Here is an 18,479-nt window from a genome sequence, read left to right as displayed (position 1 = left end):
TTAGCGCTTTACCATTTACTTTAAATATTTATTGTTTATGTGATCTGCAAGTTTGACCGGTTCAAAGTTCTTATTTTTGAAAAAATTTAAAAGTTTTTTTATTTTGGAAAAATGCATTTTTTTCAAAATAACTTAAAAAGTATTAGTGATACGAAAAATTTCAAAGAGTAAAGAAATGTAGGTAGGTCTTGCTTTTATAAATATTTTGGCTTTATTTTGTTTTTCTGTAAGACAAAAATTGGTTAAGACATGGCTGTTAAAAATTTGCAGTGACTCGTTCAAGCCCTCCAACTAGAACCCTTTTAAAAATAAGCACTTTGAACCGATGAAACTTACAGGTCGTATAAAAAAGTTAGGTAATTTGTAAGGCAATAATGATTAGTTTCATTTGGGGTGCTAAATAGGAGATTTTCACAATTTTTTACCAAAAAATGGGATTAACTGTATTTTGAGCGTAACTGGCTTAGTTTTGATGTTGAAACTTTTGTAAAAAATAAAGATTCTTTTAAACACTTTAAAAAAAGTTCTAATGAGTTTCCTTTAACAGTATTTCATTTTTTTGGTTATTTCACGTTGAAATATTCGATTTGGAATTTGATGATTAAGAAAAACTTTTCATGAGCTATAAGTTTTCTTTTACCGTTGATTGAATATACGGACGCTTTTACTGAGTCGACTTCATTTTTGTTTCATTTTTTTATAAGCTAGATACATTTTTGCTAACAATATTCATTTCGATCGAATACTTACTCTTTTAACTATTTGCGAAAAATCGCCTAAAAAATGTGGTTTTTTTGTTGAACAATAAACATTTTTACTCATAAATACTCGTAACTCGAAAAGTCTTGAGTTGACCATTTCGGTGGTGACATTGAAAATTACACGGTATCGCCATATTTTACGTTGATTTACTGGGCTGTAACACATATAGGTATTTGTTACACATGTCGCATTTAGTAATTTTTTAAAGGCGGCCCCATTTCCAATTCTGCGGGGGGGGGCGACGGAGTTTGTTACGCTACTGATTGGCGTATTCTAGACTAGACGATAAAGAGTTGTGCGATCCTGATGGAAAGATCTTAACATAGGGCTGGTTCTTTGGTTTTATAAAGGTGGTTTGACACCGGGTTTCTAAACAATTTAAAGAGAAAAAGGACAAAATAATGGAGATAAACGATTCGCAAAGAGGTCCACTTACCGTTTAATAGTCGTACTTTCATCCAGACTTCCAAAGTCCCTCGTCTTCATTTATCACCAACAATTGCGTAAAGTCCATAATCAAGAAAACTTTGCCAGATAGGCTTATTCTTCTCAACTCAGGCGAGACTCGTTAGTCTCTGGCACTTGGTCATAAGACCTTTGCACCAAACCCTGTTCTTCTCCTTAAACTTTAATAAGTCCTGTAGCCTCAACGAAGGCAAACAGTTTTCTTATTGGTAGTTTTAGGATATCTTCTGGTTCAAACCTCATTTGGCCAGTGAAGTCCTGCCTTACATCACCTAGCACACTGCAATGGCATAGTATGTGTATGGCAGTCTCTTCTTCCATTTCGCACTTTCTGCACCTTACCTAGTTTGTATAGGTGATTTCTTAAACGCCAATGCCCAGTCACCATTTTAGTGACCGTTTTGATCTCTCGTTTGTTGAGGTTCTATTCATCAAACTGTTTAAGAGTTTTTTTTATCAATATTCTTGATTATTTTTTTAGTCTGGATTTGCCCTTGAGTGGTTCTCCATTTATTTTGATGATTATTTATCAGCCATTTCTGAACCTCGTTTTTCATAGCATTTTTAGTGATGCCACAGAAAGGTACTGGGCCTTCAAAAGTTTCTCTCGAGCCTTGTTTCGCTAACATATCTGCTCGTTCGTTCCCATGCACCCCTTCATGACCCGGCACCCATATTAAAGACACTTTATTGTCTTTTGCCAGGTTATTGAGGAGATCTTTGCAGTTTCTCACCAGTTTTGATTTGGTGAGAGGGTTCTTTACAGCCAGAATAGCCGATTGGCTATCTGTTTAAATGTGGATTCTCTTAGCTTTAGGGTATTTATCAATGATTTCATCAATGCAGGCCACCAAAGCAAAAACTTCATCCTGGAACATTGCTGTATGTTGACCTAGGCTGTAAGATTTATTATAGTTACATGTTTGCCCAAAGACTCTTGATCCAGTACCATGGGCAGTTTTAGATCCATCAGTGAACCATATTAAATCCACATTAATATTCGGGACTTTTTGTTCTCTAGAGGGTATAATTGTGTTAATCTTCTCAGTGAAGATTAGTTCTGGTGTCATCATAGCTGAGTTCATCATAAAGATGGACTCCTCAAGTATAGTCCCAGTAATGTTTGTGTCTCAATACATAATTCGGCCTCCAAGTATTGTTTGCTTTGAGTCTCAGGATGGTCATAAAGGCTACCGCCGAAATATATAATTCCAGCGGAGGGTGACTTGTGATAGGAGGGATGCGGAGGGAAACCAAATAAGCTTTTAAACACCTACCGGCACACTAGCTAGCCGTTGGCGAACAACTGCGCTCTTGTCTTTTTCAAAAATCACAAAAAATGCTTCACTTTTTGCGCCAATTAAGCGAACCTCTTTAATACATCGCGATAGTAGACAACCACGAAAACAAAAAGATTGTTGGACTGGTTACTTTCGTCGTATAAATAAGATAAAATTAATGAAAACTCAATAGGAGTATATTTTTTTGTGTGAATTTGATGGCCCTGGCTGAGCCAATTAGCCAGACATTTTATTTTAAAAACAATCAAATTTATTTTTCAATCAGAGGAATTTTTTCTGTATTTCTAACTCTAAATATATGTACATAACAAACTAACATACTACTATCTAAAAAAAATACACTGGTTTGGATGTAAATATTTTTTTGTATATATTTATTTTTTTTGTATATTTTTTTTATCATATTTTTAGTTTGTTTTTTTTTCTTTTTTTTCTGTATTTCTAACTCTAAATATATGTACATAACAAACTAACATACTACTATCTAAAAAAAATACACTGATTTGGATGTAAATATTTTTTTGTATATATTTATTTTTTTTGTATATTTTTTTTATCATATTTTTAGTTTGTTTTTTTTTTCTTTTTTTTTAATAATTGTTTTTTTTACTCGTTAAGACATAAACCCAATTCAACTTCTCGGAGGTTTACATCTTCTTAGTTTTTTTCCCTTTTTTTTTTCTTTTTTTTTGGCTTTTTTTTCTCTTTTTTTCTTTCTTTTTTTCTTGTTCTTTTTTTCAATTATAATATACAATAATTACTTAAAACTACAGTGTTAAAAAAATAACAATAAAACAAACATGTTTGTTTTGTTTTAACAAACATGCCGGTTTCGTTTTAACAAAATTACTTAAATACAGGGTTAATTATATTGCTACAATTTATATTTACAGTTTTTGATATGTTCGTAAATTGTTTTTAATGTATTAATATCTTCAGAAAAAATCAAATTGTTCAGGAGTATATTTATCATCGTCATAAACTGAAATCGTTTTTGTTTTATTTCAGGGCATTTCACCGGCTTGCAGTTGCATCGACTGCGAAGAGAGTTGTCCCGTACCGCCTCCTCAACCGCCACCAGTCCAGCCTTTCACAATAGCAGGTCTGGATGGCTATGCTTTCGTCATGACTGTCGTCTTTTTGGTGGGCTCAACAGTATTTTTACTCGGCGCCTTTTTCTGTTCGGGAAGGAAAAATTTGGGTAAGAATTTGGTTGTCTATTCATATATTAACATAGTGATTTAGTTTATGTGTTAAAACAATAACTACTGAAAAATATCTATATGTGTTTACTGGTTTTTACAAAAAATACACAATACACACTTTCTTTTCAATGAATGTATGTATGGTTTGTTCAACAGTAAATGGTTGAGTTCAATTAGTGCGGTCGTAAATATTATTAAATTTATCTGACCTGGCCCATTGTTAAGACCCACCCGGAGCGATAAGCCACCGGGGTAGACAGAGTTGGTCTTTTGCAATTAACACTAATTAGACGGTACTCCCATAATAAAGCCTGAAATAAATTTTTACCTGAAACCGGGCCTTTTATACTATTATCGGTTAATCCAAGATGTTTATAGTGGTAACTAATTGAACTCAACCATTTACTGTTAAACATACCATACTTAATAAGTTCGTGGAGATAGTATTGAACGTTACGGAAAGTAAAGGAAGTAATTTTCCCAGGACACTCTGATACAGGTATCTAACTTCTTCTTCTTTTGGCATCATAACCCTGAATGGATCTTTGCCCGTCTGGCTATGTCACCTCCAATGTATTATATTCATAGTGTTCAGGCCAGAGAACAAGGACCACAGAGAAACGACACAACCGCACTAAAAACGTGTACCGTTTTTGAAGACGCATGCGCGAACCTGGTTGCTTTAAGTATCACCAGCATGCTAATTCTGTCCCTCCTGGTTGTTTTACGATAGTCCGTAGGCGTGTATGGTAAATACTCGATTTAAAAGTTTGTTTGAGCATTTATATAATTATAATAGTTAAATGTCTGGTTACTCGTATGTGTTTCACGGATGTTCATCTGCGACAGGAAGAGAAATAAGTTTATTTAGATTTCGTAAGAATAATAACAGGTAATTGTTATTGCTTTGTAATTTTTACATAAGTATTAGTTATTACGTATCTAATAGTCTTAATTTGACTTGATTAAATATTACTGATAATAAATCATGACGAAAGTGATTCATTTTCTTGAATTTAATTACCCCTACGTAATGCATAAAAAACTAAACTTCGCTCTGCCAAGCAAGGGATATTTCAAATTAAAAATATTAAATTTGGTGTCAGACGCAAGTCTACGAAGGGTCAGCCAGGTCAAAAATTCAACAGATGCTTTCCGTATGTTATCGCACTCCAAAATATCCTATTTTTACGAAATAAAAAAATATAAAGAGTTCTATACACGAGAATTTCTGATTTAAACGACAAAAACAAAGTACGATTCAAACAAAAATTGTTGGAAACATAATTGGGCCGATAATTGAGAAAATCTTAAAATTATAGCAGAACAAGACTTCAAAATTGCAAAAACACGGTTGCAAATAAACAAACTTACATTCAATAATGAAAAAACTAAATACTTATCTACCTTTTGCAGTGCAGTATACAAAAATTGTCTGCCAACTTTTAATTATTTAAATATAAATAACAAAGGTTACCTATATATATGGATCGGAGTATACATCGGAATCGTATTGTAGTGTTGTTTTCTGAATAGTTTGTTTTTTTGAATGTACCTAATATCTTTAGAAACAAAGAAAGTAGACGGTTTTGTAGTTTAACATGTCTTTTGTGGATGCAAAGGTACAAAGGTGGATACATCGATATTATATTGTAGTCTTGTGTTTTATTTCACAACGTATTATGTTTTCCGTCTTTTGCGTTATTTTTTCGGATATTAGCGCACTCATCACCGTATATTATAGTATAGCTTTCCGTGCGTGACAAGCTTTAGGTTCTTGACGTTCGGCAATATTTGTACTGCTTAGAGCCAATTTAAAATATTTACAGAGATAAAATTCCGCTTAAAGAAACATTGTCAAATTATGAAACATGAAGAGAATTAAATGTAAAATGTCTTCATACTTTTGCTCCAAAGATATATCAGAGAAGGTATACGTTTCCAAGACAATAACAATATTGAAATTCGATTTCAACATAAAGTTTTTTTATCGATCACGAACATTTGTCACTCAAAGAGAATTGGAACTTTCAGAGTTTGTGACATTTCCGTGGAAGTTACAATGGCTGTTTTATTTTTCGATAACCCATATTAAAAAATATAATTTATTAGGAAATACCCCGACGAACAAATTATATCTTGTATCAGCCCAAGCCAAAAACAATCAGTGAATGTCACACCTACCGTAGGAAATAGGTATATTTTATTATTGGTCTTTCAATGCCAAAATCAGGATAAACAAAAAGCTATTTATATTTATGGTTCCAATCAATATGATTTTCACCATTACTTTGCATTGTGCGATATATTTGCAACCTTTTGTAAATCAAAAATGATTCCATTATTATAAAGAATGCCAACAAAAGTCGGCCCTGCACGCAACTTTTTTTTTTCGGTGCAATATTTTATATTTATTGAAAGTCAACATAAATGCTTAATTTTATTTACGAATTTATATTTATTGTGTGACATGCTCACTGACTATTGGTACGCTGGTTGTTCAGGTTGCTTTCAAGGTCATTGGCGGCGTGCTCACGGAGGATCAAAGGCGTGTCGCTTCTCTGTGGTCCTTGTTCTCTGTTCTGGGCCTCTTTTTTTCGTCTTCCTAACGGCTTCCATTGTTATATTTTCTTTGCTGTTTTTGCATCTTCTTGTTTCTTGACATGTCCCAGTCATGACAGTCTTTGACTTGCACAAATCTTACAATTTCATAATTAGTCCAAGCAATGAAGCAATTTAAATCTAAAATAGGACAAAACTTCGCAATTTTTACAGAATGGATCGATTTGCTTGAACATTTGAGAATAAGTAGTGGATAGTCCAAGGATCAAAATCTATATGATGCCGAAAGGCGCTTTTACCATGGGACTGGTTGCCACCCCATCTCGGGGTGGATATTTTTATTATATTTTAACCACAAAAGTTGCTAAAACCATTCATTCTAAGCAAAAAACATTCCATGCATTTTTTTGATAAAATTAATAGTTGTCGATTTATTCGCTATTGAAAGTGTTAGTTTTATATCGAAAAATCAATGTTTTTATAATAAGTTTTCTGCTAATAATTCAAAAAGTTTTCGTTTCATCATAACAACTTTACTATTGTACATTTTAAACAAATAAGCAAAACAGTCTTTTTTAATTTTCTTTAAGACCAATAGTAATCGAGCTATACTTTATTATATGTTAGCTCTTCTTCGTCAAATGCTAAATATTGTAGTTTCAAAGTCTAAAGACTGGAAAACTATGTATTTTTCGAGGATAATTTGTTAAAACTAATTTAAAGTATTTAAAAATATCTATCTTCAGAAATAAAAAAAGCTCTATCTCAAAAATTAAGTGACTTATAATGAAAATAATATCGGTTCCTATTTTTTTTTCAGCGAAAAAGTGATCGGAAGCAACCTCCTAATCACCACCCTAATTAAAACTAGTCATTGACCTTATTTGGTCTTTATTTATGAATTATTAATAGGTTCTAGAAGTTTGACCGGCTTAGAATGATTGGTTTAAAAAAAATGGAGTTAAAAGCGAATGACGAATTTTGGAGTTTGTAAAAAATGGCCTTATCTTCAGAATAGAAAGATTAGCATCAGAGATACGAAAAAATGTTTAAATATGAAATTGTAGCCTATTTAATTCCCAAGAACCTGGTTTGCAAAAATTTTTTCTACGGCAACAATTGAGTGAGCTATTGACAATTAAAACTTGTAATAACATGCAAAAACCACCTTTACCAACCCTTTCAAAGTCACCTCTTTTTGCGACTAAGGATTTTAAAAATATTTAATAATAATACGCTAATAGATCTTGTAAAAACCTAAAAAATTATTTTTTACCAAACTTTCTAAGATAAAAAATAAAAAAGTTACGGTTAAAAAATCAATATATTTTTTTTAAACAAAAGGAGAAATCCAAATTGGATGCATCATAATGTATGTTAGCGGTATTTTTATTCATTCTTCTTTATTTATTTATTATTAATAGATCTAGAAGTTTGACTGGCTTAGAATGATTAGTTTTAAAAAAACTGGAGTTAAATGCGAATAACGAATTTTTGTAGTTTGGTAAAAAATGCCATTGTCTTCAGAATAGAAAGATTAGCATCAGAGATACGAAAAAATGTTTAAATATGAAATTGTAGGTTATTTAATTCCCAAGAACTTGTTTTGAAAAAATTTTTTCTACGACAAAGATTGAGTGAATCGTAAAAGAGTATTATCGAAAAACATTGATTTTTTTATAAAACTAACACTTTCGATAGCGAATAAATCGAATACTATTAATTTTATCAAAAAAATGTATACAGTACGTTGTTCAGAAAGAATGTTTTTATCAAATTTTGCGGCAAAATATAATAAGAAATTTCCACCCCCGAGATGGGGTGGCAACCACCCCCATGGTAAAAGCGCCTTTCGGCATCATATAGACTTTGATCGTTGGACTATCCACTATTTATTCTCAAATGTTCAAGCAAATCGATCCATTCTGTAAATATTGCGAGCTGAAAAGCTTCGGTTCCTGGACTAAATCTTACCCTTTATTCAACTCATAACCTCGTCGTTTCTCCTGATTCTCCATGTGCCGTCTTCCTCTTGCACCAGGATATTTACTTTGCTCAGCATCTTTCTCTCGAATGTTCTGAGTTGAGCTTTTTCTGATCTTTTTTTTGTCATTACCCAGGTTTTAGACCTACGTGTCTAATCAATGTTCTGGAGATGGTCATTTTGGTTCTTTTGTCTGATAGTTTCGATGTCATCAATATTAGCATTATACGTACTGTTCTCATTGGAAATACGTCCATTAATTTCGCTTTCGCTATTTACGGAATTCTTTTGATTGATTTGTTCTTCTTTTATATAGGCAGTACTGTTTTTCTTCAACAGTGACTTTCATTCTGCCCCTAAGTTGTCATTCCATCTTTTCCTTGGGCGTCCTATACTTCTTCTGCCTAACGGTGACTTGTCCCTGGCTATTCTTACTATCCTTGATTCAGACATCGTGCTTAGGTGCTGATTCCACTCTTCTTTTCTGTTCTTTAGCCAGGTATTTATATTGTCTACCCCACATATGCGTCTGATTTCTTCACTTCTTACCCTATCCTTTAGTCCTTCTTCAGCAATCCTTCTTAAGATCTTCATTTCGTTGGTCTCCTGATGTCTTCGTGTTTTGCTTGTATCTGGTCTTGTTTCGGCCGTTTAAGTCATAACTGGCCTAATAACTGACTTATATATTCGGGCCTTTATTTGTACTCTTACGTGTTTGTTTTTCCAAATTGTGTCGTTTAGGCATCCGGCCGTTCTACCGCCCTACTGGCTTTAATTATTTGGTCTTTTACCTCTTCTTCGATATTGTTGTCGGCTGATAGATTAATTCCCAGGTATTTGGAAGTCATTACTTGTATAATTTGATTGTCTAACTCCAATTTGCATCTTATAGGTTCTTTGGCTATTACTAAGCTTTTTGTTTTTTGCTGATATTTTCATATTCATTTCTTTTGCGTTAATGTTGAATTGGTGCAGTAATCTTTGTAGGTCATCATCGCACTCTGCTACTAACACGGTGTCATTAGCGTAACAGAGTATTTTTATCTCTCTATTGCCCATTTTGTACCAACTTTTTTCTTCACTTATTTTATTATTGCAACCAACATTATGTTAAACAGTAGAGGGCTTAGTGAATCTCCTTACCTGATTCCTGTGTTTGTTTCTATGGGTTCTGTTATTATTCCCAGATATGTGAAGGCATCCATCCCTTCAATAGTATGTTGTCTATTGGTATATTATTTTCATTCTCAGGTGTTCTTTTCATGGTCATGTACTTCGTTTTTAGTTCGTTTATTTTAAGCTCTCTTTCATGCTTCAGGATCAATTTCCTTGAACGCTTCCATTAGTCGTTGCTTCCTCCTACAGACTAATGATAGCTATATCGTCTGCATATGCAGTAATTTGTACTGAGTTGGCATTTATATGGCCTGTTACGTTGGTTTTTCTGATGACTGCCTCAATAGACCAGGGCGGATCTGTAAAAATATTAGTACATTTGGACGTTGAGAGGTGACTCAAATTTTTTTGCAGAAATTGCTTGAAAATAACTCAAATAATAATATTTGAGTTATCCTCCCTCTCAAAAAGCTCCGGAACATTGTTTAAATAATCAAAATGTCAAAAAATGAACGAAAAATTCGATTTTTTTCTTCGTTTTTTGATTATAACTTTAAAAGTATTCATTTCCGAGAACACTTGTACTGACATAAAAGTTGCGTAATTAAATTTCCTACAATATAGAACTGATTAAGAATTTAAAAAATAGTCACCCTTGTTGCAAAATAGCAATAATTGCGAAAAAACTATACAAAAACAAGTATTCGCATTTTACGTTTTTTCAACCATTTATGCTACACTTAGGACCTTCATATTTCACCCAGAAAAAGTTATGATACAGTAAAACAATACTGTAAATTTCATTAAGATCGGTTCAATAGATTTTCCAAAATAAATTTTGCAATCCAGCATTCGCCAAAAAAATTCGTTTTTTTTAATTGTTACAGGACTGAAAATAAAGCAGAGAGTAAGTTGAAATTTTTTTTGCATATAGAAGTGTACTATAGCTTTTATTTGCAATTTGCAAAATTATGATCGATTAACTGCCACGGCGTCAGGAATTTTTTTAAATAAACATTAATTATTGGTGCTACGCGCAGGACAGCGGATAGTTTGCTCTGATTGGGCATTTCAATGACCTTTGATAATGATTGATACATTTTAATTTTTATTACATTTCGATATAAATAAATAAATTTGTTTATTGCAAAATAAAAACACATACTCTATCCTTTGAAATAACACTTTTTTTAGCAAAAACTTTCTTTGTTAATATATTTTAACTTAGAGAATAAAAGTTTATTATTTTTAAACATATGCAATTGTTTAAACAATATTTCACAAACAATAATAAAATTAGTTTGATTTTTGTGGAATTAAAATATTAAAATACAACAAAATGTAGAGTAAGAAAATAATATATTAAATAAAGATTAGAAGAAATTTTGATGGAAATCAACTTGTGTGAATCGAACACCGCTGTCCTGCACGCAGCACCAAAAATTAATGTTTATTTAAAAAATTTCCTGACGCCGTGGTAATTATTCGATTTTAATTTTGCAAATTGCGAATGAAAGGTACAGTACACTTCTATAAGCAAAAAAAAAATTCAACTTACTATCTGCTTTATTTTCAGTCCTGCAACATTTTTAAAAAATGTATTTTTTTTGCGAAAGCTGGATTTCAAAATTTATTTTGCAAAATCTATTAAACCGATCTTAAAGAAATTTACAGTGTTGTTTTACTATATCATAAAGTTTTTCTGGGTAAAATATGAAGGTCCTAAGTCTAGCATAAATGGTTGAAAAACGTAAAATGCGAATACTTGTTTTTGTATGGTTTTTTTCGCAAGTATTGCTATTTTGCAACAAGGTGACTATTTTTTAAATTTTTAACCAATCCTATATCATAGTAAATTTAATTACGCAACTTTTATGTTAGTACAACTTTTCTCAGAAATGAACAGTTTTAAAGTTATATTCAAAAAACCAATAAAAAAATCGAATTTTTCCTTCATATTTTGACATTTTGATTATTTAAACAATGTTCCGGACCATTTTGAGTGGGAGGATAACTCAAATATTATTATTTGAGTTATTTTTAAGCAATATCTGCAAAAAAATTTGAGTCACCTCTCAACGTCCATCTCAAAACAGATGAGCCCTGGACTACAAGAACAAAGTTAAACAGCATTGTTGATAGGGCGTCCCCTGTCTCACTTCCACATTCATGTCAAATAGGGGAGTCAGTTCTCCGTCTTACTTTAACTGCGGCTTTTGAATACTGCAACGTCATTTTTATTAAGCTGATATTTTTTTAAATATACATACTTAGATTACGAAGGTCTTTCAGGATTTTTTCTCTTTTTACACTATCAAAACCTTGTTTAAAGTCTATATTATACAGTTCTATGTTGTATTCACAAGCTTTTTCTTGTATCATTCTTAGTATGAAAATATTGTCTGTAGAGGCTTTATTTGGTGTGAATCCATTTTAAGAATCATCAATTATATTTTCAGAGTATAGGGCTGTTCATTGATTGTCATTTGTTTCGAGCTGCTGTCATAATATGTTGTATAATCTGTGTATAATATTAATATACATGGATTATACCACGATTATACGACATATGACAGAAGCTCGAAACAAATGACTGTGAATGAAAATCCCTATTTTAATAATCTATTGTAGATAATCCCAGAAATAATTTTGTAGACTATATTTTTAGCAATGTAATTGACCTATATTTCTGGCGTTCCCTCTTATCTCCTTTTTTATATTGGCTGTATAAGGCCAACTGCCCATACCTCCGGGATTTGCTCCTCGGTCCATATTAATGATGGTAGATAATGAATTCTTCCCCAGAGTTCGGATTCTCCATGTTTTAAAAATCCTGCCGATATTCCGTCCGTTCCTGGCGCTTTATTGTTTTTTTTTTGCATTTTCAGAAAAATTATTAATGATTTTCAAAAAATCGTCCTTTAAAACTATTTTTGCAATAATTAAGCAACAAATTAACAAAAATAACTTTACAAACGTCATTTTAAAGAATTTTCTGTTTTAAAATTGTGCCACATCTTACATTTTTTATATATTGCTTATGTGATGTGTAAAAAAGAAATTTAACCTTTTGCATATTTTGTTTATTTGTTATCAAAAAATGAAAAAAAAGGCTGTCACTTTGCTAATTTTTCTCTCCTGTATTCTTCAATTTTTTATCCTATACTTTCCTTTTTCTAAATTCCTTCTAGTATATTTTGTGGTTACCATATTTAAATACCTGTTTGTAAAGAAAGTGTTTTTGTACCAAAATTATTGTGCCATGAAATAATATTCTTGTGTTTAACCTAATAAATTATGAAACCAGTAAACATCAAGGAAAATCTATCATTTTTAATAGAATCTTTCTTGCAAAATAAAAAACTTTTAAGATCTACAATATTTGAAACATTTTTCTCTAAAATGTGTAATTTTTTTTTACTTTTTATTATTGTTTAAAAAACAAAGCAAAATCGGCTGTACGTCTTCAAGAAGTTGTCATCAGCTATCCCTCATATACATACTTTTAAGAATCTTCAAAAACCTATATGTACAATAAGATTTTTGTCAGCTGTTTTTTTTCTGGCCTATTGAATCTCTTTTTCCCTTTCAGTTCTCATAGGTCTTTATCCCGCGTATGAAAAAAAAGTTGATTAATAGCAAGCTAAAAATTTGTTAATAGCTTAACGGTGTCTAGTCGGACAAACTTTGATAAATGGGAACACTGGAACAGGGGAATTTTTAATCTTGGAACAGGTTAAAAATTTGGAACGTCAGACCACGAAAACGTCCCATGTATTTTATCAGACAGAACTTCCAATAGGGCTTTTCATTCACAGTCATTTGTTTCGAGCTTCTGTCATGTGTCACATAATATTACTATATCTACGTCATACGTTATTGGTATATACCAATGATAAAAACCAAAGACGTACGACGTAGATATATTAAAATTATGTGACATATGACAGAAGCTCGAAAAAAATGACAATCGATGAAAAGCCCTATTGATTTGTTACCCTGTCATTAAAATCTCATGCAAAAATCAGACTGCTATTTGTCACCTGTCATAATTCCTGTCATTTGATATATTTTACGTGTTCCACTCATTAAAATGCCCAGTTGGTGATAAATAGCAGGTGATTTTTGCAGGACATTTTAATGAAAGGGTAACAAATCAATTGGAAGTTCTGTCCGACAAAATACATGGGACGTCTTCGTAGTCTGACGTTCCAAATTTTTAAACTGTTCCACAATTATAACTTCCCCCGTTCCAGTATTCCCATACATCAAAGTTTGACAGCTTGCTATTAATCAACTTTTTTTTTCATTCGCGGGATCCAGAACTATTAATAGTGGACAAAATAACGAAAATTAAAAGTAAATTTAGCGAATTTTAATTATATTATTACAGTTTCAATGCTGCCAAAAAAGGCCAAATTTTAATTTTGAAAAAACTGTGGTTTGAAAAGATTCTACTAAGAATGAAGTTTTCTGTTATACAGTGAATATTTTTCAAATCTGATGTTAAATATTGTTTTTAATACATACATATACATAATTTATTTATATTGTGTGATAACCATTTTTGTTTGTATAGCATTTTTTGTAGAAGAAGACTGGTAGAATGGTACGATAATAAGTTCTGCAAACAATTTTTTTTTCATTTGCTGTAAATCACATCTAATTCTAAATTTGTTTACAAATGAAAATTTCCATTTGTTTTATCAATTCGAACTTGAACAATATGACAGTGAAAAAATGCATCAATAATAATTGTGATACAAAATAGTGCATAGAACTAATTTCAAAATATTTAGCTTACAAAGAGTAAAAACGATGGGTTGAATGCATAAAACGTAGTAGTACCTGCTAATGCTTCAAGTATGTACTACATTTTTGAAGATTTTACTACACTAAGGGCCGGTTGTTCGAACGCTAATCAACAATGATCATTATCAAATATTTAATTACTGTCACCAAAACTGTCAATGTCAACTTTGTTTGGGTTGCTGAAAACATAATTAATTACAATTATGAGATTTATTATTAATTATGTTAATAATTATTGTTATATTAATTGATTATAGTCTCAGAATTGTAACTAATTATGTTTTTAAAGTTGACATTGACAGTAATTAATTATTTGATAATGATCATTGTTGATTAGCGTTCGAACAACCGGCCCTTAGCAAGCATTACTATACTTACAAATGCTCTGTAAGTGTTTTACTACACTTATAAAGCATTTAATGCTTTGTAAGTGTAGTAAAATCTTCAAAAATGTAGTACATACTTGAAGCATTAGCAGGTACTACGTTTTATGCATTCCACCCAATATTTATAATCCTTATTACTTACTGTAGAAGTAAAAAGGACTTGTAGCTCGTATATATTATAAATTTTATTAAAACATTTTCTTTAAAAGATCCGGACAAAAACTTTACATCACATATTAACGAATGTTGCAGATCATCATCGGGTTAAACTCTAGCTGGATCGTTGTAGTTGAACCTAACCATAGAAATTGATCACACGACCTTTGAATAACAAATTTTAAGCCATATTTGTTTAATCTGATGCGACAACAAGTAGATGTTGAAGATTAAAATGTATCAAATGTGCGTCTTCATTTTTGCTTTATGTTGCACCGTGCAACATAATGCTTGCCGTGCTTTATGAGGAAGTCGGGCGTAGACTCAAAATTTCACGCCAATGTGTTTTAAATGCATTAATTTTTTTTCGAATCCTGAGAAAACTACAAAGTATTTAAACGTAGAATGAAAGATTGCATTATTACCAAGGGCCGAAAGTCCCTGAAAACTTCTGAATGCTTATTTTAATAAGTTACAGGGGTGAAAAAAAAAGAAAAGTTAGGTAGTGTGATTTTAATTTCAAATATCTCATTCAAAAGAAACTTTTTGGTTATTCTAAGGGACTTTCGGCCCTCGGTAATAATGTAATCTTTCATTGTGCGTTTAAATTTTTCAAAAATACTTATTAGTTTTCTAAGGATTGCGTTATACATACTGTCGTACAGCAAGCAAGTAAACCAGTCTTCTTTTACAAAGCACATGTACGTCATTATGTCCTTTTAACTTTGGCAGGGGCCATTTTTACTAGCACCTTTAGTGTTTAAAAAAATTCCACCGTTTTTTTACTAATTTTATTCGAACAGGTCGAAATGCGTACAGCTATTCGAGGGATGATTTCGATACAGGGACGGAATCAAATTTCGACGAGCGACAAGGTATTCTTTTTGTGCCGTAACAGTTGGTGGTGTAGTAGTGAGCAGATAGATATTATGTTGGATTATTTCAGCGCTATTTGTTGCGATTTTGTTGTTAACGCCACAATTCTACAGTAACACTTGTTTTCGTCCTTTCACAACTCTAATTTCTTTCCACAAGGAAGAATTTTCTGTAGCCTGGCTGTATACCATTAATTACAAATAAATTTAATGAAAAATGTTTTTTATTCGAGGTATATTTATTTAAAACCCCTTCATAGGGCTACAAATATCACAAAACGTTTTCGCTCTCTAAAAAGAGCATCATCAGTGTTACAGGCTTTACATGCTGAGCCACCCAAAAATACTCCGTTGCCACTAGTCGTTTTCAATGTAAAGACAAAATGTTTTTCACTTTGCAACAAACGTGCCTTGTGGGAGACATATAGTGCCCCAGGGCCATATACTTAGGGATTATATCCATCTTTTGAATTTCATAATTAATTTTACAATATAAAACATTTAGTCAACATTTAAAAGGTTTTAACCTCTATATTTTTGGGTAGCTCAACATGTCAAGCCTGTAACACTGATGATGCTCTTTTTAGAGAGCGAAAACGTTATATGATATTTGTAGTCCTTTTAACGATTTTTAAATAAATATACCTTTTAAAAAGAAAAATTTTTCATTAAATTTATTTCTAATTTCTTTGTGTTTGTTCGCTTTATTTGGTCTGTGAATGTTTTCCTTGTTTCGGCAAATTTGAATGCGAAGCCTAAAAATTGGTGATATGGATTATATTAAGGAAGAATATCGCACAGAAGAGTGAATTACATTACGACAGAGAAAAATTCTGATAAAATTCATTTTTTTTTATTGTATTTGTCTTAAATTATCGTAAATTTCATCATCATCATTCCTTATCCATTGTTTAAAATACTCGTTATTGTTGTAAAACTATATTAGAAGATTTAAAACATTTATTGAATAATAAAAAAATAGTGATTAGTAGTAATAATCAAAGTTAAGATCGGACAATAAAGATTGGACAAAAAGTGAAAAAAAAAAAAGATAAAGGTGACCAAAGGACTTCGCCAAGGCTGCTGCATTACACCTACACTCAGTCCAGGAACCGAAGCTTTTCACCTCGCAATTTTTACAGAATGTATCGATTTGCTTGAAAAATTGAGAATAAGTAGTTGAGTCCAAGGATCAAAATCTATATGATGACGAAAGGCGCTTTAACATGGGGGTGGTTACCACCCCATCTCGGGGGGTGGAAATTTTTTATTATATTTTGACCGCAAAAGTTGATAAAAACATTCATTTTCGATTCACTCAATTTTTGCCGTAGAAATTTTTTTTAAACCAAGTTCTTGAACATTAAATAACCTACAATTTCATATTTAAACATTTTTTCGTATCTCTGATGCTAATCTTTCTATTCTGAAGACAATGGCATTTTTTACCAAACTACAAAAAATCGTTATTCGCTTTTAACTCCAGTTTTTTAAAACTAATCATTATAAGCCAGTCAAACTTCTGGAATCTATTAATAATACATAAATAAAGAAGCATCAATCAGGCCAATGACTAAAACACTTAACAACACCGCTAACTTACATTATTATGCTTCCAATTGGATTGCTCCTTTTTTTTTCAAAAAAATATATTGATTTTTTAACCCTAACTTTTTTATTTCTTATCCTGGAAAGTTTAAAAAAAATAATTTTAAGGTTTTTACAAGATCTATAAGGCTATTAATATTAAATCCTTTTAAAATCCTCAGTCGCAAAAAAGGTGTCTTTGAAAGGGTTGGTAAAGGTAGTTTTTGGATGTTATTATAAATTTTAATTGTCAATAGCTCTCTCAATTTTTGCCGTAAAAAAATTTTTGCAAACCAATTTCTTGGGAATTAAATAGGCTACATTTTAGATTTAAATATTTTTTCGTATCTCCGATGCTAATCTTTCTATTCTGAAGAAAAGGGCATTTTTTACCATACTACAAAAATTCGTTATTCGCTTTTAACTACATTTTTTTAAAAACCAATCATTCAAAGACGGTTAAACCTCTAAAACTATGAAAAATACATAAATAAAGAATACCAAATAAGGTCAATGACTAATTTTAATTAGGGTGGTAAGTATGGGAAAGTTTCCGATCACTTTTTCGCTGAAAAAAATAGGGACTGACATTATTTTTAATATAAGTCACTTAATTTTTGAGCTAGAAACTATTTTTTTATTTCTGGAGATAGATATTTTAGAAAGTTTTTGCTTAGAATGATTGTTTTTACCAATTTTTGCGGTCAAACTAAAATAAAAAATTTTTACCCCCGAGATGGGGTGGCAACTACCCCCATGGTAAAAGCGCCTTTCGGCCTCATATAGATTTTGATCCTTGGACTATCCACTACTTATTCTCAATTTTTCAAGCAAATCGATCCATTCTGTAAAAATTGCGAGGTTTTGTCCCATTTTAAGCTTCATTACTTGGACTATCTTTGGAGGGAGTTTTGGAAATTTGGAACAGAAAATGTGAACCTATGGGTGCTAAAATTGGAGATCATAGATTGTAAAGCCTTGCATTTTGCGGATGGCCAAGTAATACTTACAAAAGTTCAAGATGATCTCCACTACATATTACGAAAAATAGATGAAGCATGTACTAAGTGGGGTTTATCAATTATTCCATCAAAACGCTGTATATAGTGGTGGGAGAGGAAGGAAGGCACTTAGAACTAAGAGACACACAAAACGAAAATACTGATAGCTATAAATATCTTTGTGTAAGCATTAAAATGGTGGTAGGAATACAAAAAAATAGCTACCAGAATTGGTAAAGGTTATTCAGCAATGCGTCATCTGAATAG

At 31.6% G+C, this 18,479-nt stretch overlaps 1 protein-coding gene across 4 annotated transcripts in view; it reads left to right on the top strand.

Moving 5' to 3' along the window:
- LOC126886752 (NPC intracellular cholesterol transporter 1-like) overlaps positions 1-18,479 on the top strand; it is a 209,648-nt gene that overhangs the window by 125,468 nt on the left and 65,701 nt on the right. For 2 of the 4 annotated variants that reach the window (XM_050653787.1, XM_050653771.1), the window contains exons 5-6: positions 3,537-3,729; positions 15,553-15,624. In XM_050653787.1, the coding sequence (XP_050509744.1) occupies positions 3,537-3,729; positions 15,553-15,624 (265 nt within the window). The remainder of the gene's footprint in view (positions 1-3,536; positions 3,730-15,552; positions 15,625-18,479) is intronic. The other 2 variants (XM_050653792.1, XM_050653781.1) reach the window with 1 other exon arrangement.

The sequence above is a fragment of the Diabrotica virgifera genome, chromosome 1 (assembly GCF_917563875.1).
Source record: "Diabrotica virgifera virgifera chromosome 1, PGI_DIABVI_V3a".
Taxonomy (NCBI): domain Eukaryota; kingdom Metazoa; phylum Arthropoda; class Insecta; order Coleoptera; family Chrysomelidae; genus Diabrotica; species Diabrotica virgifera.
This window is presented reverse-complemented; position numbering and strand designations above follow the sequence as displayed.